At 52.6% G+C, this 20,876-nt stretch overlaps 1 protein-coding gene across 13 annotated transcripts in view; it reads left to right on the forward strand.

The window, feature by feature from the left end:
• The window catches only part of PRR5L (proline rich 5 like), a 142,375-nt gene that overhangs the window by 97,071 nt on the left and 24,428 nt on the right, over nt 1-20,876 (forward strand). For 10 of the 13 annotated variants that reach the window (XM_072791142.1, XM_072791139.1, XM_072791143.1 and 7 more), the window contains one exon: nt 10,068-10,116. The exons of 1 other annotated variant lie outside the window; for it this stretch is intronic. In XM_072791142.1, coding sequence (XP_072647243.1) covers nt 10,068-10,116 — 49 coding nt within the window. Of the gene's footprint in view, nt 1-7,583; nt 8,116-10,067; nt 10,117-11,930; nt 12,076-20,876 lie in introns of those variants that run through there. 2 more of the 13 variants (XM_072791150.1, XM_072791151.1) reach the window with 2 other exon arrangements.

Here is a 20,876-nt window from a genome sequence, read left to right on the forward strand (position 1 = left end):
GTAGAAATTTTTTTTTTTTTTACTTGTTAAGAGAGTTGCATCCAGGGCACCCGGGTGGCTCAGTGGGTTAAGCATCTGCCTTCGGCTCAGGTCATGACCCCAGCGTCCTGGGATCAAGGCCCTGGGTTGGGCTCCCTGCTTGGTGGGAGAGTCTGCTTCTCCCTCTGCACCTCCCTGCTCCTGCTCGCTCTCTCTCAAACAAATAAATAAATGTTATTTTTTAATAGAAAGTAGTGTCCAGATTCAGAGAGGCTGGGACTCAAGATTGGCTGCGTGACCTTGGGCAAGGCACTTTGTTTTTCTCGGTCTCTGCTTTTCTAAAACGGGAGTGATCACAGTCTCCGCCTCACGGTGGTCGGGAGCACTGAGATAATGCTAAACACGCCGTGAGCGCGCATCCAGTGCGTAGTAGATGTTGAGCATCGTCATTCTTACGCTTGTGAAGTGTGGGCGACAATGAAGCGATAACACGACAGGCGAGCGCCGGGCAGTGTGACTCACCGCGTGGACCGTCTTGTGTAAAGATTCCTCCAGCGGTTGGGATGCGGTGAGCTCACCCCGAACGAGAGATGGTCCAGGACAGGGCTCCTCCGAGAAGGTTCCGGACTTGGAAGTTTGGGTGAGGAGCCAGCTGTTTCTCCTTTCCGCAGAGAAAAGAACGAGAGGAAATGACTCGGTTCTCCGTTCCACTCAAGCCAAACGGTAATAAACTTTGATGGATTGCCCACGTCCAGAATCGGAGCGTACGTAGGGCGGTTTGCGTGGGTTGCCACGGCCAGCCTTGGCCTTCTTGCCAACGGCGTGCCCGGGAAGCGTGAACTCATTTAAACATTATTGATGCAAAAAAGGTTGACCGGGAAGATGAAGGTTTCTTGTGACTAGGTGTCAGAATGCGGTCATCATAAGCCATTTGGTGACTTTGGCCATCGAAAATGAGCTCTGGCGTAAATTTTAGCAGGTAGGCCGCGGGGTAGCAGTGAGGAGGACCTTTGGGCGAGTTCAAAAACATGTTATTAGTAGATCAAGGGGAGGATGTGGAGGCCTTTTTTAAAGAACGAATTCATCAGGAATGTCACACCTCCACGAAGCAGCACATTTCCCCCCCGAATAAGTCCGGGCACACGGTCAGTCGGCGTGAGGACCGCAAGTCAGAACTGCCTCCGACAGCAGGGCTCGCGTATTGTCATATCCCCAACGGCAAGAATATGACCCTTGAGGAGAGTGAGAGCCTTCTAGTGGGACCCGCGCTCGTCACGGTCCACCACGCGGCCCGCCCGAAAATCCCACCTGTCCTGGCTGGTCCGGGGTGCCCTCTGGGTTTGCATTCCCTGTGGGGCTCCACCGTGGCTTTGAACACGCGGACGCGGCTGCAGTTCGGCAGTGGTGGGGGACATGCGTGGGTCTGAGGTTTGAGTTGCATGAGCTCTCCTGGGAACCAGAGTAGCCAGACCGCCTGACACCAGAGCACGTTCTTCTCGAACATTCCTTTCAGCCAACCAGGCTGGTGATTGCGTGTGACTACGAAGGGTAAGAAGGGTTAGAGGAGTCTGCAAGACTCATGATTTACATTGATTGGCGCTTCTAAGAGCCCATGCACGTGCTTTCTTGCACTTCTTGGTTAGTTTGCGGGGTGGCGGGTGTGGAGGGAGCGGCCACTGATCCCTGTGTTCATGCGGTCGGTGGATGCTCGCGGATGCTGGGCCAGATCCTGGGCTGGGTTTGGGGGAAGCCGTTGAGGTAGGTGGTTCTAGCTCTTGGGGAGCTGCCTGCAGAGAGAGAGAGCGGGGGTTGCAGGGGCCCCTGCGGGGTGTGATGGCACCAGGTCGGAGGCGGGTGCTAGCAGAGCGCGGGGCGCCGGAGGGGTGCCCAGGATGGGCCCATAATTGTCTAGGGGCAGGTGATACCTCAGCTGAAACCTGAAGGGTGAGCAGGAAAGGGTCGGGGCGGGAAGGGCAACTGAGGCCATAAGCTCCCTGCCACTCCTGTCTCCAGGCCCTCCCGCCCCTGCTCCTCCCCAGGAGGACTTTTTTTTTTCTCTCTCTCTCTCTGCAGAAATGAATGCTCAGAGGCGAGGTTTCCGGAAACCAGAGATGAGTTATCTGCAGCTGGCCCGGGGCAGGAAACTCACATTTTCCTTCTCTCTCCAACCACGCTGCTTCTGTTCTTGTCGGGAGGGAGGCGGCGGGGAGGAAACCCCAGAGATTTTCAAGGAAAGAGGAGGTTCCAAGAAACCGTGCTTGATCTTTGACGGCTCCGAGTTGAAACGCCCTCCTTCTGAGTCATGTGGCTGCCCGAGCCCCCACCCCGTCCCAAAAGGGAAAACGCACCTCCGGTCTTCCCATCCCCGGGAGGGCGTCTGCTGACGGCAGGGAGCCGGGACGACTCCCCCCGAGTTGTAGAGCGGCTCAGTAGCCAGGCTGGGATTTGAACCCGAGCCTCCCGTGTTCTTAAACACGTAGCAGGTAGGCGGCCAGGGTCACCCAGAGCCCACATTGTCCAGGTCCAGGCCCGACGTCCCGGGGCCTCGATCGGCTTCCCGATGCTGGCTGGTGAGCAGGGCCTGGGCTCCTGAGGCCCCTGCTGTGGGAGGGCTCAGGGCGAGGTCTCTCTTGGGCCTAGGGCTCTGCCTGCGTCCCTGCGGGTCCTGGTGTCCCCTCTGGTGGACACGCTCGCGTGGCTTTGGGGGCGGGAAGAGTAGGGAGAGGGAAGTGGCAACTTGGAAACTTCTGGGGCTGGCCCGTGTGGTGGTGGCTGGCCTGCACAGTGTTTAGAAATGTGGATATCTCCCGTAAAACTCCAGGCCTCTCTGGAAAGTTCACGTTGGGCAACACAGGATGTGCAGTCAGGCCCGGAACAGGGGGCGCCAAGGCCCGGCTGCTGGTTTCAGGGGAGCGTGCTACGGCCTCCGCTGTCCAGGCCGGCCGGCCGCCCTCACCCGCCTCAACTACCTGCCCCCATGAGGTCCACTCGTCTTGAGTGACGGCCTACGTGTCCGGCCCCGGCCAAGGCTTGAGCATGAGCCTCCTCATCTGTGAGATGGGGTGGATTCCTCCCACCCACGGAGGCGGCGGAGGACTAGCGGGGCTGCGGGCCGGCTGCCTGGCGTCGTGTGTGCGGCGGGATGAGGAGGTCGGCGCTCCCGGCTGGCTCCCAGCGGAGCACGTGGCCCTTGATCTCGGGGGTTGTAAGTTCAAGCCCCATGTTGGGTGCAGAGATTACATAAAAATAAAATCTTAGGGCAGCCCGGGTAGCTCAGTGGTTGAGTGTCTGCCTTCAGCTCAGGGCCTGATCCTGGAGACCCCGGATCGAGTCCCACGTCGGGCTCCCTGCAGGGAGCCTGCTTCTCCCTCTGCCTGTGTCTCTGCCTCTCTCTTTCTCATAAATAAATAAATAAAATCTTTAAAAAATTTTTAAAAAATTGAATCAAAAAAAAAAAAAAAGGTCAATGGAAGTTCTTTTTGGGTTTCCTCCATCTTTTTTTTTACCGTCCCCACTGTCGCCCACCAGGTGTGGGGATCCTAGCATTCTCCCTGGGCCATGGACACCACCCCGATGCGGCCCAACAAAACAGACCCCAGGAGGCACGGGGCATGTCCATGCACGTGCTTCAAGAGGCCACCTCCTTAAACTATGTCCTGTTGCAGGAACGAGGGAGGTGACCTTTGAAGGATTTAGTGATCAGGGTGTAGGGGGACTGACCAGCTTACAGTATCAGGAATGGGGCCTGGATTGTGAGGAGCACGGGTTGGGTCCGGCCGAGGCGCCAGGTTGGAGGGCCTGAGTGCCCGGGGCAGCCCCTGGTTGCCCGATGACAACCAGGCAATATTTAACGACTCCTCTGACTGTTGGCAAAACACGAGCCCCGTGACACCCGTCCACAAACTGCTTCAAATCCCCTGGGATTTTGCTGCTTTGAGTCTTTCCTCCTGTGCCAGGGAGACCGTGGCTTGTCCCCGAGGTGGTCTCTGTCCCTCTTCTAGGCCGCTCCTGTGCCCTCTGTCCCCCACCTCACCCCCGGCGGTCCCCATGCCTCCCCATTGGGTGGGATCCAGCTCTGGCAGGGCCTTGTTTACTTTCAAGGCTGCAAAAGTGGGAAGTTGAGTTGACAAGACAGTGAGGGGCGAGATGGCGGGTCTGTGTAATAACAGGAAATCTTGTCATCTGGGGTGGTGTCTCGCCCAGTCAGCCTGGGGAGGGGGGCGGGGGAGTAGGGGTGACATAACACAGACCAGTGAGTGGTTCCCCATTTTTTTCCCCCATGGTGGCCTTTCTGGCTGAACCTTGTGCCCCGTTTCCCTTTTGGGTTGTTGGGTCCACATGAGCGTTCCCTTGCCATGACGCCTGGGCCCCCACTTCCTTTATCCAGATCCCTGGCTGCTGCTGATGCTGGTGCTACTGGTGGTGGTGCTGGTGCTGGTGGTGCTGGTGGTGCTGGTGCTGGTGCTGGTGCTGGTGCTGGTGGTGCTGGTGCTGGTGCTGTTGGTGGTGCTGCTGGTGGTGGTGCTGGTGCTGTTGGTGGTGCTGCTGGTGGTGGTGCTGGTGCTGGTGGTGCTGGTGGTGCTGGTGCTGGTGCTGGTGGTGCTGGTGGTGCTGGTGGTACTTGTGGTGCTGGTGCTGGTGGTCATGGTCATGGTCAGCAGCAGGGTTCTATCTGCAGATGACACCTGGTGAGGAGGCCCAGTATGTGAAGCAGGAGAAGCCGGAGCCTCAGCCAAGCCACCTGTCCCCCCAAGTCCGACCCCTCCCCCATCCTTCCTCTTTACCCTTCCACCGTTGAGGTCTGGCCCCCTTCCTGAGGCTCACCGGGGTTTGGGAATAGGCTGGTCCGGCTGCCCTTTTAAGAAGATGCTGGGAAGCCGTGGACTCAAGGGCTTGGGAGTCCTTGGGGATCTGCAGCCCTGGGCAGCGTGCACCTGCCCAACCTTGCGGGGGCCAGGGCTGCTCTGGGAGCCAACCGGTCGAGGATGAACTCCCTTAGCCCGTGTAGTAAGTCTGTAGCGCAGTATCCTCGCTACCGGGGAGCCCCAGCCGGGGAACAGGTGTAAGGAACTCACCTGAGTCATCACAGACAACGGGCTTCAGCCTCCCCCCCCCACCCCCCTGCCCCCAAGGCCCTCAAGCTCCATGAGGCGCCATCCCCTGCCCCCACTGGCCGGTCCTGTGCTCACCATTCGGCCTCCCCCCGTGGTGACCTCTGGGGGTCGGCCTCCTGGTGTACAACAGGCAGAGACATTACTACCATCTGAGGGCTTGAAGGAGGAAACACATGTTGGGTATGTCGCAGACGACAGTGCCTGGCGCCTAGTAAGTGCTTAATAAACTTCCAACCGGGGGGGGGGGATAATCATCCAGCTCCACCCTAGGAGCAATGTATTCCTTATTTTTGTTTATTTGTTCCAATAAGTAATTGCATTCCTGTTTTCAGGGGAAAACACCCTAGGGGGAGGTGGAAAAAGTGGAAGGGGAGCTGCCCAATTCTTAGCACCCAGGCCTTGGCCAGGACAGGTGTCCCAGGGATCGGTGATGAGAGTTTTCATCTCTTTTGCATCTAGGGAACCACACACCACAGGCTGGTGAATTCTGAGGTCATTCCTCCTGCTTCACTCCTCTTTCTCGTGCTTTGCAAACTAAACTTACAAAGTCCGTGAGGAAGGTTACAGGGTGAGCTGTCCCAGTGTGAGTTTGGGCCTACACACCTCTAATGCTGTGATGCTTTATTCTCTGTTCTTTTTTGGAGGAGACGGTGCCCCTGTGCCTCACGAGACCCTGGCCCCCGGGTGGGAAGAAATCACTGCCCAGGCTCTGCTCATCCCTCCTCCTAGCAGCCAGCACCGTGTCTGACACATAGCAGGTGTTCAGGAAATGCCTGTGACTCAGCGAACGGGCTCGTGGATCTCTATCCTCTCTGTGTTGCTCTGGAGGGAAGCTACTGCCGAGTTCCCCCTGGAGATGGTGTTTCAAGACAGAGACGTGGAAAATCCCTCTTTCTCTCAGTTCAGCTAAGATCATGGTTTTCAGAAGTACCCTTTCCTTGTAAACCAAGTGCAAGGCGAGTAAACACCAAGTATAGAAACAGGTTGGAGATTTTGCGGTATGACTCAGCGGCAGTCTGCGCCCCGATGGCTGGGCCAGCTCTGACCTCCTCCCCACTTTCCTCTCTGAGTTGAGTTCTCAGGCTGCCAGGCTGAGGTGCATTGGGGTTGGCCAGTTCTTGGGCCTTGATGGGATTCTTCGTGACCTAGGGCCACCCGCTTTCTGACATTGCTACCTCGCTGGGAGCACGACCCCAGAATTCCTTCTTGGCTGCAAACCATCTAAACCCTGGTGGTGGTTCTTGTTAATTAAATTTTTAAAAAAATTTTTGAAGATTTTTTATATTTTATTTTTATTTATTTTATTTTATATTTTTAATATTTTAAAATATGTGTCTGCTGTGTTCAGAAATTTTGACCCCATGAGGTATGTACCATGAAGAATCGAGTGTATGTCAGGAACATATATATGGAAAAGCAGCCGGGGACACTCCACAATTTATAGGAGACCCACACAGCAGGGCTCTGTGTCTCCTCCTAACTTAAAGGACTAAAGTCTGCTAAAATGTTTCATTGCCCTACTTAACTTCCAGCAAGGATTTCAGCTTTCTCCAGCTCCTTACTTGGGGGGGATGGAGAGGAGGAGCCAAAACCCGGCGTGTTTGTATATACTTTTTAGGATGCACACATGCGCCGTGTGTTTCAACTATTTCGGTTCACAGGGCCTGTGGGAAACCAAATCACGCAGCCGTTGCAGAACAGTAAGTTAAAAGAGCAGATGTGACACCTGAGTGAATTGGTACTCTGTAAATAAAAATAAAAAAAATTTTTTTTTAATTAAAAAAAAAAATACATATTCTTATTTTTCTCTTATCTTTTCACAGGGTAGCATACGATACACACTGTTTGGCATCTTGCTTTTCTTTTTTTTAACTTAATATAACCTAGATCTTTACATATCATTAGAGTCCTCCCCCCCCCTTTTTTTAAACCATTGCATAGAATTCCATTGTACGAATGGACCATTAATTTTTGGTGAGCACTTTACTGGTGCACATTTGTGTTGATTCCCATATTTTGCTTCAGCAAAAACTCTGTGTGTATACGTGTGTATGTGGGGACCTTGTGTAACACATCGCATGCTCAGAAGGAGGACAGGTCTTGTCAGGGACAGAGCAGCTTACTGAATGCCCCCCCCACCCCGCCCCACCCCAGAGCAACAGGATGTTGACCTAAGTGACCCGATGGGGTCTGTTCCGTTTGGCTGAGTCTACATAACCATACCTCGCGGACAGGGCCTTGACCTCAGGATGGAAGGAAAGGACAAACGTCTGGTTCTCTTCTCATACCCGGTCATAAATCGTCCTTTATGTGTCAAGTACAGAAAGCAGATCGTTGTGCAGACTCCCGCGTCTGGCTCCTGCTCCGTGAAGGACTGAGGATCCCCCTCCGTGTGGTGCAAGCATCTCCCCGAGTCCTCTGCTCACTCCCCACCCACCCCCCAATCACCATTGCTCCTGGTACGGCTACTTCCAGCTTCCGTCCTTTTCTGCTGCGCCCTGGTCTTGGTGCCTGTGTCAAGTCAGCTCTTCAGCCTCTGCTCCTCCCTCAAGCTTGGTCTTCCTGTGACGCCCCGCAGAATCCTGGCCGTGGCCGTGGCCGTGGCTTGCTGGTACCCAATGGTGCTGTACCTTCTCCCTGTAGGCCGCAGCCCCCCGGCTTCCCCGGACGGGTGGGGGGCACATACCTCTTGGATCCCCCCGTTGGGGAGCCTCGTGACGCTCCCGGAGTGCCGCCGTGAGGAGTCCCCGGGCAGTCACCACCCGTCTGACCCTGTCCAGCCTCAGTCAACAATGCGCACGTAGAGGCACACTTAGAAGGACACATAGAGCCCTCCTCCGCTGGGCTGCAGACAGTTTTCCGTAGCAGCTGACCTTGAAGGACTACCTTGCCACTGGCCTCTTTCTCCTTACATTTTATGAAGCATCTTCATGAGCACAGTGTTGCCCAGCGTGGATGCCTCAGGTCACCTCTGGAAAGAGCCCATCGCTTGGCGTCAGGGCCGGCGGGGTCCCTCAGCATGGTGAGCGCCCAAGAAGTGCTTGGGTAACTCTGTTCGTAGTAGCTCATTATTATCAGGACTTGTCTTTGCCCCCTTGGGGGAAGCTTGGCTTCTTCACTTAGGGTTTCGGGGCTTCCCAGTGGCCATGAAGACCATGCTGGCAGGTGCTTCTCCCTCCAGCAGTCAGAAGCGGCCTCCCTGACTCTTCCTGTTCGAAAGCCTCCGTCTGGGGCTGCCCACTAGGTTTCTGTTTTCTGTCTAAGAGACGCTTCTGGCCTCCAAGGCTCCTGCCTGCGGCCTGCTGACTGATGCAGGCTCCCCGGCCCCTCGCCAGACCCGCCCACACCTGGCCGAGCTGCTGGGTTGTGTTCATGGGGTGGCCTTCCAGGAGCCTGCCGTGCCGTCGGACCTCAAAATGCACTGTCCACCACAGGCACGTTTTCTGTCGTGGGAAAAGGAAGGTCTTTTCCGAGGTCGACATGTGTTTGCAGCTTTCCAGGGGTCTTTCTGACACAAGGATTTAGATCATGGATGGTCTTTCTTCTTCCTTTGCACTCCTATTGCACCTATGATCTGCACATAATAATACCTCAGTGTAACTTCCCGTTTCTCCCACAGCGACATGTGGGAACACGTTCTTGGGGTGTGTGCGTGGGGGGGGAGGTTGTCAGAAGCCTGAGCGTTTGTTCCTTAATGACCATGATGGGTGGGATGGGTCAATGAAATCATTTGAAGTTGTGAAGAGTGTACCCCCCTCCCTTAGGGAACTCACCGGATTTGGGGAGCCAGTTATTCTTGTTTCTAGCTTCCTCACCCTCGTTTGGATTAAAGAAAGAGCAGTAGGGCAGCCCTATGACTTGTCACAGGGAGAAGGGGGTCTGGTGCCAATACCTCTATCTTTAAAAGTCTTTGTAGCTCTGAAGACTCTGAAAGTGTCTTGCGAGTGTCTTTATTAGCATGCTATCGATCCGCACTGCCAAGGCCTCATCTGTTTCTTTGCTTCTGTGTGTGTGGTGCCAGCACAATGTCTGGCACAAAAAGGACAGCTCGATGATAAACGTTTGTTGCTGGATAAATAAAATCTGTTTTCCCGGGTGCAGTCCCCTTTGAAGGACTTCCTTGGGGCCGGGTGGTAAGACCACCCAAGCCACGGCACCAGGTCCCAAGTCCTTGGGACCACCCAAGCCATGGCACCAGGTTGAATATCCCAACGGATTTGGAGGAGAGACAGGGTGGGAGCATGGGGAGAGATGTTGAAAGTGCAGACGGCCTGGGTTTGAGTCTTAACTCTGCCACGGGCTTGTTCCATTTCTGAGCCTCCATTTGTTTCTTTATCTGCACACGAGGGACGGTAATTGCCCTCCCCTCGCACATCCTTTACAATCTTCGGTTGAAGAATGTGTGAAAAAACAGGTGTTTAAAATCATAAAGTCTACAAATACGGAGGATTACAAAATTATGTTCTTTCTCTTCTTTGCTCTTCTTCTTCTTTCTTCCTTCTTCTTCCTTCTTCTTCCTTCTCCTTCTCCTTCTCCTTTTCTTCTTCTTCACATGAAGCCTGGCTTGCCTCTACAACTCTATTAGAATCTCCTATGGCTGGGTCATGATCTCAGAGTTGTGAGATCAAACCCCACATTGGGCTCGGTGCTGGGCGTGGAACCTGCTTAAGATTCTCTCTCCCTCTCCCTCTGTCCCTTCCCCTGCTTGCTTGCACTTTTTCTCTCTCTCTCAAAAAAACAGCAACAACAAAAAATCTCCTGTGCCTGCCTGGATCCCCCTGTAGGATTTCCACTGGCCGAGTTCCCTATTAGCTTTTGTGCAGAGGTATTGCTAGAGCCTAGCACACGCCCTTCTTAGACCTGGCCTTGGTGCCTCGGCCATTGGTGAGCGTGCCATTGTCGTCCTGTGTCTGTGACCTGGATGCCGGGACCTGTACCATCAAGGGCTGCTTGACGGTGTTTCTCTCTCCCCAGGAGGCTGCTGAAGAGTGAACTTGGATCATTCATTACAGACTATTTCCAGGTAAGCTGCGTGGGTCTGAGCACCTGTCATCACAGTGTACGTGGATATGTGTACCTAAAGGGATGGCCAATACTGTGCACCTGGGCGTTCTTTCGACATCCAGAAGCATGGATACTGAGTCCCTGATATGTGCAGGGCCAGTATGGTCCCTCCTTTTATAGGTCCCTCCTTTTATAGGGATTATGGTCTTGGGCAGCAGTTCTCAGGCTTCCTTTATGCTCTTAAAAATGACCACTTATTTGGGTCATCTCTGTCTTCACCATATGGGAAATAAGTTAAACCTGAGAAATTTAAAATATTTAGTTCATTTACATAGTAAACCTAGGACACATTAGCCTAAACATGTATTTTTTTGTGTGAAAAATAATAACTTTTTCGGAATAAAAAAAAAAAAGAAAATAGAAGAGCGGCATTGTTTTCTCTTTGCAAATCTCTGCACTGTCTGGCCCCAGAGAAGATTGCCAGATCCTCAGATCCCTTCCCCGTTCAGGCTGTTGTGATATTGCACATCATGTAGCCTCTGGGAAATTGCACGGGGCACTCACGGAAGATGCAAGGAGAGAAGGGCAAAGCCTCTCTCACGGGACCCCACACGTTCCCTCCCTCCCCCGTGGATGGCATCTGCTTCACTGTAACTGCGCATACCCATACCCATCAGTAACTGCATATTTCTTGTTGCTAAGCCTCCTGGCCTGTTTTGTTAAAGATGATGGGATCAGGGGATCTGAGGTCCCTCCTGCCCAAACACTGTTGTTACAGGGCTGCTGAATTCAAGTTCTGGGCTCCCTGGGAGGATGGTCGCTCATCCACGGACACAAGTGGTTTCCCCGACTGTAACCACAGGCACGTGGTGGGGGGACAGCGCGCAGGCCATGGGGATGTGTTGTTTGACCGAGTAGGGAAGTGGGTGACACTTCAGTGACGTCAGAGTTCCCCTCTTTTTGCTTACTAGCTGACTGGCCCCGGGCAGGATGCCTCGTTGTCCCCATCTGTAAAAGGGGAACAAAAATATGACCTACCTTCGAGGTCATTGTATGGCTTCTGTGAAGTCACACGTGTAAAGCACTGAGCACATAGTGTGTGGGGAGGGAGGTGGGGGGACGGAGTGGGGAGTGGTCAAGCCATGGTCCCTAAAGCCAGGCTGCCCGGGTTCAGTGCCCAGTTTGGCCACTTACTAGCTGTGTGCCCTCGAGCAAGCTGCTTTCCCTCTCTGTGTTTCAGTTTTCTGTTCTATAAAAACAGGGCTGATAGGACCTTATCTTGATAAGGTTGCCGTGAGGACTAAATAGGTGATTATTTGTCGAGTGTTCAGAACGGTGAGGAGCACGGAGGAAGACAGAGTAATGCGGTCATTAAATTTGTATGTGTGCATATTTGTCATTGTAAAGTGTCACCCATCCCTTTTAATGGGAAAGTAATATAAAAACATAAAACATCTTGGTTTTTTGGTTGCCGATGTTACTGCATCTCCAAGGGGAACATTCTTTTAAGACAGCTTAAAGAGTTTTTAGGTCTTAAAAACAACACAGTTACTCTTCTTTTTCTTACTAAGATTCGGGAAGCTTAAACTTTTATGTGCACTTTTTTTTTTAAGACTTTATTTATTCATGAAAGTCACAGATAGAGAGGTAGAGACACAGGCAGAGGGAGAAGCAGGCATGCAGGGAGTTCGATGCGGGACTCGATCCCAGGACCCCGGGGTCACAACCTGGGCCAAAGGCAGGCGCTCAACCGCTGAGCCACCCAGGTGCCCCTTATGTGCACTTTTAAAGAATGACAGCTGTCAGTCCTCTAACACACATGCACACGCACACACATGCACAGAGCAGAAAGTGGCCACTATAAATCTGGATGGAGCAAGATCCAACAGGAACTCGGAATTCAGTTGGCTCAGACGTCTCAGCTGCTTGGAAGAAACCCTCTATCTGGGGAGAGACGAACGTAAAGATTAAGAAAGAGGTAATTAGTGACAAATGTGAATCATCTCAGCTGCCCCTGACTCAAAGATCTCTCTTGTCCTCAGCTTCTTCTCTTGCCGTCTGTAGTGACTGACTTTTAAATCCAACTCCAGAGATGTGGTTTTTCAATCAGTCCTGGAGAAACCTGCCAGGCTGGCCGCCTTCCTTGTTGACATTTAAAATAGACAGTTTGGTGTGGTTTCAATCGGGTTTTAAATGTCAGTTGTCTTTTGGCACGGGGTGGGGGGCGCTTACCCCTAGGATGGGTGGGGAAGGGCGCTGGGGTGGGGACTTGTTTATCTGGGAAGCCCTGAGGTTTTTGGGGGCGGTTAATGCTGCTTACAAAGCATGCCAAACACTTAACTAATAACCACACGTCATTTTTCTATCAAGAGCTTAACCAGAGAAAACTGCCTGGTGAATAGCGAGTCTCTTTTCTGGGGGTGTGGGGTGGGCGCTGGTTTTCACAGTTTTGAATCTGGAATTTTTCCTTAGTGTAAGGTGCTAGACTGGAGAGAAAGCTACCCTGGACGCTGTCTATTTAAATGCAGGCTTTAAGTCTCATGTAGGTGGGGAGCCCTTTTTTAAAAAAACAACAAAAAAAAGCAGTTTGGTCACCCAGTCCTTGGAAAGTACCTGGCATATGGTAGATGCTCAGTAAAGTTTCTTGGGAGAGAGGGAGGGGCTGTCTACCACAGATACATGGGCTGACTTTGGGTGGTACAGGCCGTCCATTAAACAACACCAGCCTTCGCGGCTGGAAAGTACTTCCCTTCCTTTCCCTTTAGCGCTTCTGATTGTGCCAGGAAGAGCCTTGGTTTGCACCACTGTGTCTTTTACACTTCTGCGGGACTTGGCCATCTTCCTTGTTTCAGGAAGACAGGGCAGGCCTCAAACTTAGTGTCTTCAGCTAGGGACACTACTTAGGATTTCGTAATTTTTTTTTTTTTTTTTTTGCATTGAGTTAGTGGTTGAGTTACATTTTTTTTTTTTTTTTTAGAGACTCTATTCATGAGAGACACAGAGAGGGAGGCAGGGACAGAGGCAGAGGGAGAAGCAGGCTCCCTGCAGGGAGCCTGATGCGGGATCCCTGGGATCACGCCCTGAGCCAAAGGCAGAGGCTCAACAGCTGAGCCACCCAGGTGCCCCAAGCTACATGTTATTTATGGCAAATGATGTTGCTCTAGTTTCATTTTTAAACATATTTATGTTTTAAAAGGTGGATTGATTTAAGGAAAATAATATGCAAAGAATAATAGTTTAGGTGGCCCTGGCTGTGGCCAAATGGTGAAGGTGGTTCAAGAGAGACTTGGGTTTGGAAAGCCCCCGTGCTAGGTACCCCTCGAAAATGGGCTGGTTCCAAAGCCATGCAAAGTAGAACTCTCCATGAGGGAGGATGGAGGGGAGGAGGGGAACCCAGGAGGGAGGCTTATGGAGGCCAGCCTTCATGGTCACCTGGCAAGGTATTTTCAAGAAGCAAAGTCTGAAGGGGCTCGAGGAGGGACATTCCTTCAGCAAGGAGGAGGGAGGAAGGTCCAGGGACAAATAAGAAACAGAAGCCCGGGGGTGGACAGGTAAGACCCCAAAGCCATGGATGTGGCTGTTGGGGAAGATGATGAATGGGCCCTTTGGGCACGGGGCTCCTCTAGGTGGAGGATCAGATGGCCGCCTGCCGGCCGCCTGCACTCACCAGCAGGCTCCCATCTCCGGGGACCCAGACCCCAACACTATTTTGTTGCAAAGCCTTCCCTGTGACTCTGCTTTTGAAAGTGAACGTTCTCATCCGGTAGCTTTAAAGAACGAGTCATGAAAGAGTATCTTCAGGGAAGAATAATGAAAATGACCCGAGGTGAAGGCAGAGGGGAAGCAGGTGGAAAAACCATGCTTATCTTGTGTCTGCACACACGGAAGACGGGCCCGTTTGAGCTGCAGAAACGCAGAGAGGTTTCCGGGAGACACTGGCCCCCAAAATCCGACATTTCCAATATTGAATTTTCGTTTTCTCTCTGTTTTGAATTGCACCTGGGAAGGAGACCTGGGGTCTCCCAGGGGAGCCCTGTTTCATAGAGACAGCTCTGTGGGATAATTGGTTCCTTATAACTTTGGAAATTGATGATACGAAATGCTCTGCATTTTTCGATCACCTAATTAGTGGTTAGCCACCTAGGTGGTGTAGGGTGTGGGCATGCGAGGAGCTGCAGCCAGCATTTTCTGCGCTCCAGTATCTCCTGGCTGTGTTGTGTCTGTCGTGAACTTTCCCCCAAGTCCAGAAAGTTAAATTCCCTCGTGAAGCCGGACTTCGGTTTGATACAGAAACTCAGACTATAGTCAATGGCTCGGAACGAGAAAGAACCGAGGGAAAAGGGAAATTCAGTCACCCTGATGCCAAAAGGGCAAGCGGGGACCTCCGCCTCCTGACCAGATTGGCGAGAGTCCCAGGAAGCCAATTTCTTCTTAGCTCATCAGTATCAGGGAAGATTCATTGAGGGCTTGTGACACATGACAGAGCCATGGGGGCATCGTGGCCACTATGGAGTTTGAGATTGAAGACAGAGCAGGGATGTCGATGCGTCTATGCAGGTACCACGCAGCGTCGTGTTACCTGAAAACCAGAGTGGGTGGTAAAGGCTTCCAAACGGGCCCAGAAGGAATGAATATATTTTGTAGGGGCAAAGATGGGACTCATTAGAATCCACAGATGGTTGGGTGGAGAGATGATAAAGAACAGGGAAATTACTTTGTGTGACTTTTTCTCCCCCCTAAACCCAAATGGAATAGAGGAGGGGGGGTCTCAGCTCCTCTTTGGTCAGCCTGGGAAGTCTGCTACAACAAACGGGATTCCCCAAATGGGAAAAGATGGTTAGGTGCACAGAAGGTGGCAAGGATGGGGCGTTGAACAAGTGGGGCGAGCGCCAGCACAAAGACACGGAAGAGGGAAGCAGATGAGACTTTTAGGCGGGAAGATCGTTAGAGGTCGCATTTCGGATTTGGCCAGTACTTGGAAGAAAGGCCTTGTGGAGTTTGTAAGTATTGGGGTGGCCCGGCCAGCTGTGGTGCCTCTCAGCAGCTTTGCCAGGCTCCGTCGCCTGGGCAGCTACCTGAATTCTTTGCAGTTATTTGAATATTTTTATTGTACTTTTCTCACATCTTACGAAGACAGATGGAAAAGACGGGTCTCGTGGAAATGATTAGCGTAGGTCTTAATATCATCGAGATCAAGATGAAAATCAGCGGGCATGCTGACATGGCAGGTGTTTAGAGTCGTTGGACTTAGGTTGTGGCACATTCGGCTGTGGGAGAAGGAACCTGTAGGTACCCAAGGCTGGAAGTATGTCTCCCCAAGATGAGGCGTAGTTAGGGATTTTGTGATCCTTCCAGCTCTGTGGGCGCGGAACTCCTCCTTGTATCACATAAGTGCCCTGTTCTGCACGGATACGCGTTTTCAGGAGCCCATCGTGTATGAAGTTGGGTGATGTCCCATAGAGCGGGCAGGGCCAGGTTCAGGGCTCCAGTGGAGGAGGGATAGGTTCTGGGAACATGCACGGGGTTCAGATGCGGGGAAGCGTGCAGCGGTTCAGGGGCCTGAGGAATAAAGAACGGAGTTGGAAGGGCCGAGAAATATTTGTTAGGCGTGGAAAACAGCTTTCTCCGAGGCTGTTGAAGAGTTGTCGGGAGGACAGACACAGGAATAGTCCCGACAGCTGGCATTTTCAAGCATTTCTGCACCAGGCATTGCTGTCTAAGCTGGTGGTTCTCAAAGTGTGGTCCCCGGACCAGCATCTTCACCGCCACCTGCCAGCCGTGTTGGAAAAGCACATTTCCGGGCCCTGCCTCAGACTCACAGGATCTGGGGGCCAGCGGTCCGTGATCCCGATGCCTATGCAAGTCTGACAAACGCCCCGAGCATCCTCCCCGTGCCAAGTCTCTTACCCCTCCTGACAGCCGATGAGGAAGATTCTGTTACTGCCGTTTCACAGACCCTGCGGCTGAAGCCCGGAGAAGGGATCTTTATCCAAGATCGCACAGCTAGTGCAAGTGCAAGGAAGAGCGCGTATCAAAGCCAGGGCCATCTGGCCACAGAAGAAAAATCTCCTGGATTCAACTTTAAAAGTTAAAACGCCCTTAAGGCAACCTCTGAAAAACCCTAAGGAAGAAAAACGTCTGTGTTTTCAAATTTTATTTTACTTTATTTTCTGGAGTGCGGTGACACGGACATGGACTATTTTCCGGCGTCCTTGTAAAAAAGGAACTTAAAAAAAAAAAGATTTTATTTATTTATTTATTCCTGAGAGACACAGAGAGAGAGGCAGAGACTTAGGCAGAGGGAGAAGCAGGCTCCCTGCAGGGAGCCCAGTGTGGGACTGGATCCCAGGACCCCGGGATCACGCCCTGAGCTGAAGGCAGACGCTCAGCCACTGAGCCACCCGGGTGCCCCGGGTCGTGTTTATAAGCCTCTTGGTTGCTTATCTAGGAAGGTATCCAGGTTCACAGGAAATGCAGACGTCCTTAGAGACGATGACTATACTTTCAAAGTCACAGAGGGGGAAAAGGAGGTGGCCCGCTGTTTCCCTCACTGGCTGGGCGCCAAGGCCGGGAACCCCTGTAGGCCTCAGATCGCTGGAAAGGTGCCCAGGGTAGAACTGTTGGCTGGCGCAGGCTCTCTCAGTAGGCACGGTGCCGGGCTTCTAGACGCCTCCGGGTGGGAAGGGATATCTCGTTTGGGGATAGGGTCCCCTGGGGAGCCAGGTGGAGTTCTCCCGCTGGCCCGGGAGCGGGTAGCCGAGCCTGGGACGCCGGAAGCAGGAGTGAGCCAGCTGGCTGCGGGCCTTGTGGTAGGGCTCAGTGACGTCACCCGAGATGCCCAGTATGTGGGAGCCTGGAGCGGATCTCCTCTACTTTCCCCCGCAGTCAGGAACGCAAGCAACCTCCCAGCTGCCGGGGCCGGAGCACTCGATGGCCGAGAGCACCAGCCCTCCTGCCGGGACCATCTGGACCCCAATCCCTGCCAAAGCACTCCCTGGGGGGTAGCTGCAGGCACGTCACTCCACCTCTCTGAGCCTGGTGTTCTGAGCGCCGAGCCCGTTGTAATCATGGTACCTGCCTCAGAAGGCCGTTGTGGCTTCAAGGGGAGATGTCCCGTCTGCAGAGTGCTGGGTGCAGAGGGAGCAGTCGGCATAGGGTAGTGCATATCTTTGCATCTTGTAGTGTCATTGCTAGAATAAACCAGGGGCATGAACTGGGGGAGAGACCTGGGTTTGGATTCAGACCAACCCGGGTGCTGGTTCTGGTCTCACTTGTGCTAGTTTGCTTCTCTGAGCCTCGATTTCTTCATCTGTGAAACAGGCATAGTTATAATGAGCTAGTGCATGAGAGGGTTTAGTGCGGTGCCTGACAAGAGTAAAAATCAGTAAGTAACTCTCCTGTCCTCCCATCGCCATCATCATCATCATTGTCGTTGCCATCATCATCATCATCATCCTCATCGTCATCGTAATCGTCATCATTGTCATCACCATCATCACCATCATCATCATCATTATCATCATCATCATCGTCATCATCATCATTGTCACCATCATCGCCATCATCATCATTGTCATCACCGTCATTGTCATCATCATCGCCATCATCGTCATTGTCATCATTGTCATCATCATTGTCATCACCATCATCGTCATCATCGTCATGGTCATCGTCATGGTCATCATCGTCATCGTTATCATCATCATTGTCATCATCGTCATCACCATCATCGTCATCATCATCATCATTGTCATCATCATCATCATCGTCACCATCATCATCATTGTCATCATCGTCATCATCCTCATCATCATCATTGTCGTTGTCATCATCATCATCCATCATCATTGTCATCACCATCATCATCGTCATCATAATCCTTGTCATCACCATCATCATTGTCATCGTCATCATCGTCATTGTCCTCATCATCACCGTCATCGTCATTATCATTGCTAAAGCAGTAGAAGTGACGGGTGGCCGGCAGCCTTAGCATTTACCGAATCCCCACTGTGTGCAAAGTTCTTCCCTCTGGGAAGATGGGCTTAGTGTCCTTCTCCCCACCTCCAGGCCTGAGGGGTTCCCTATTTTCCTGAGTCCCCCCGGTGGGGCTGGAGAGGTGCCTGCCTGACAGGGCACGCTGGAGACAAGCCCACCTCTCCTCTGCCCTCCCCCACCGCCTCCTACCTGTCCTCCGTGATCACCGAGGTAGGTAGGATGAGCTGAGTCGGTCCCTGCCCACTCAAGATTGGGTGGTTTTACTGCCTTTCCCTAGACATCCTTGTTTCTTACATTTTTTTCCTAGCTGAACCTCACTTTTCTGCTGGCAGCCTACCTTTGGATGTCTTAGAAAAAAAACAGACGTGCCAGCTTGTTTTTCATGCCCAGGCTCCCGTGCCGCTTCATCGACAGGCTGTCTGTTCCACGTCTAAGTTCAGTTATGGGTGGGGACGAGGCACCGAGTAACGACAGGCCTCCTTCCAAGTCCAGATCCTTTCCTAGGTGGCTGCTATTGAATGTGAGCTTTTTATTTTTTATTTATTTATTTATTTATTTATTTATTTATTTTTGCCTTGAAGCCTTAGGACTGGGGAGATGGTGGGGTCGCTGCCACGGGGCAGGGAGTGGGACCGGAGAAAAGTGGGGTTCCTTGCGGCCCTGACACCACACGGCTCCATCACCTCTGCCTGCCACAAGCAGGACCCCGGCACCTTCTGGAATCAGGCATTCGTCAAGGGCTGGGAATGCTGTGAGGTGGGTTCCTGGGGGAGCAGGTGCTCAGAAGACAGACCGGAAACGATGGATGCCCCATTCAAGACTGGTTCCCCGCCCCCAGCTTCCCCACCTCCATTTTTTTTTTTTTAAGATCTCCGCAGCCTTAAGCCCCACAGATGTCCAGTTGATATATCCCTGAGTGAAATGACCAGCAGACAGGGCGGATTTCATAATGTACAGGGCTCAGTGCGGACAAAAAAAATGTGGCCATGGGCAGGGTGGGGAAACCAGGCTCCCTTTTCTTTGGGCTTGCTGCTGCAGCCCGTGGTGGGCAGGTGGCCCCCCCAAGAGATTGTACCCTTCACACCCTCAGCACACAGACCAGGGGTGGCCAAGAGGCCCCCCCTGAGCCACCAGCACTTGAACCACAGCCCTGCCAGCCCTGGTGGGATGCTGCAGGGTATGCACCCAGCCCTCCCCTCCCTGCAGCTGGGCCTGGGCCCCCACCCACGGGACCCTTTCTGCCATCTGGAGACTAGGAGGATGGTGGGAGGTGGGCAGGGGGAGGGAGACCCTGCAGTGGGGCCAGCCAGCACGGGGGTGGGGAGCAGGTGTGGAAAACCCCTTCTGGGGAGGTGGTAGGAGGCTGGCCACAAGGGAGCTGAGGCCCCCAGCCCTGGTACCTCCTCCATTGCCCCATCCAGTTTTAGTTGCAAAGCACAAGTTCAAAGATAAAAATATTGAGAATTGAACCAGAGCATTAAGGCCAAGCGGGAAGCCCTTCAGACCGTGAGGCCTGCAGCCACACAGGACCCCAACCTCCCGAGGGTCCTGCTGGACAGCAGATTCCCGGGAGAGAAGACCGTTGGCTCAGTCGGAGCCTGGGTCAGGGGTGGGGTGGGAGCCAGGCCGGCAGCTAAGTCATCGATGCAGGCTGTGGTTGGGGGGTTTGCGCTTGCACAGTGGGGCACAGGTCCACTAAACGGATGACGGGTGCTTCACGGGGCGGGGGGTGGGGGTGCTGGGGGCTTGGCTGGCCCCAAAGATAGCCTTCCTCTGGGTGCACTTGCCAAATAAAATTCAGAGACCAGTTCTTCGACCGTAAAATAAGAACAAAATCTACAAATGCCTAGGGATAGAAAAATTTGCAAGATGCTTTAAAAAGGTGCTTTAGGCTCCTTGGAAGAGGAGTCCACCCAGATACCTTCGACATGGTGCGTGACCAGTGGATTTTGACCATAGGGCTGGGGAGATTGGCGGGAGGACTAGAAGCCCCTTAAATCCCCTCCTAAGCCCTAGCTTTTGTTGCTCTTGTTTTGGTCTATGTTACAGAATTGCCGTGCTGTGTACCATGAGAATTTAAAAAAATAATTTCTTTTCCATTTCTCCATAATACACAAGTCATTTCTTTTCCTTGTAAAGAAAAAAAAAAAAGTTTTTTTTTTTTTTTTCCCCCAAGTGTCTCCTTAAAGGGGGAAGATCTAGGAGAGAGAAGGAAGGAGAACCTGGGCCATCTTTTAAAGTTTATCCCTTAAGATACAGACCAAGCAATTTTTACCAAATGAAGAATGTCAACGAATTTAGGCGCCCTGCATCCCCTTCTCCCCTCTACTACATATCCTGTCCTTTAATCTTGATTTCTTAAAAGTTCAAAATGCTCTTTAGCACCCAGACAGTACCTATACTCAGCAAATGCTCATTAGCATCTGCTGTGTTTGGGGCACTTTCTCAGAGGCACGGGCATCAACGTAAGAAATGATCCTCACCCCTAAGGACCTACTGCACAGGTTATTCATTTCTTTGGTTAACTCATCCTGTAACCTGGACAAGGCTTTTGTAAGTCTCTGTCGCGGTGCCTCCCGTTCTCCTCCACCCCCGCCCCGTGGAACCGCAGAGATGGAACAGGCACCCAGGCTGCCTTAAGAGCGAGGCTTGACCCCATCCGCCCGTGCATCGTGGGAACGTGAGCTTTCGGAGGGCTGGGAAGCAGTTTTGGAAGAAGCCTGGGACATCGTGCTGGTATTAGAGGTGGCGACAGAGAGTCATGGCATCGGGAGCCTCATG

The sequence above is a fragment of the Canis lupus genome, chromosome 21 (genome assembly GCF_048164855.1).
Source record: "Canis lupus baileyi chromosome 21, mCanLup2.hap1, whole genome shotgun sequence".
NCBI lineage: Eukaryota > Metazoa > Chordata > Mammalia > Carnivora > Canidae > Canis > Canis lupus.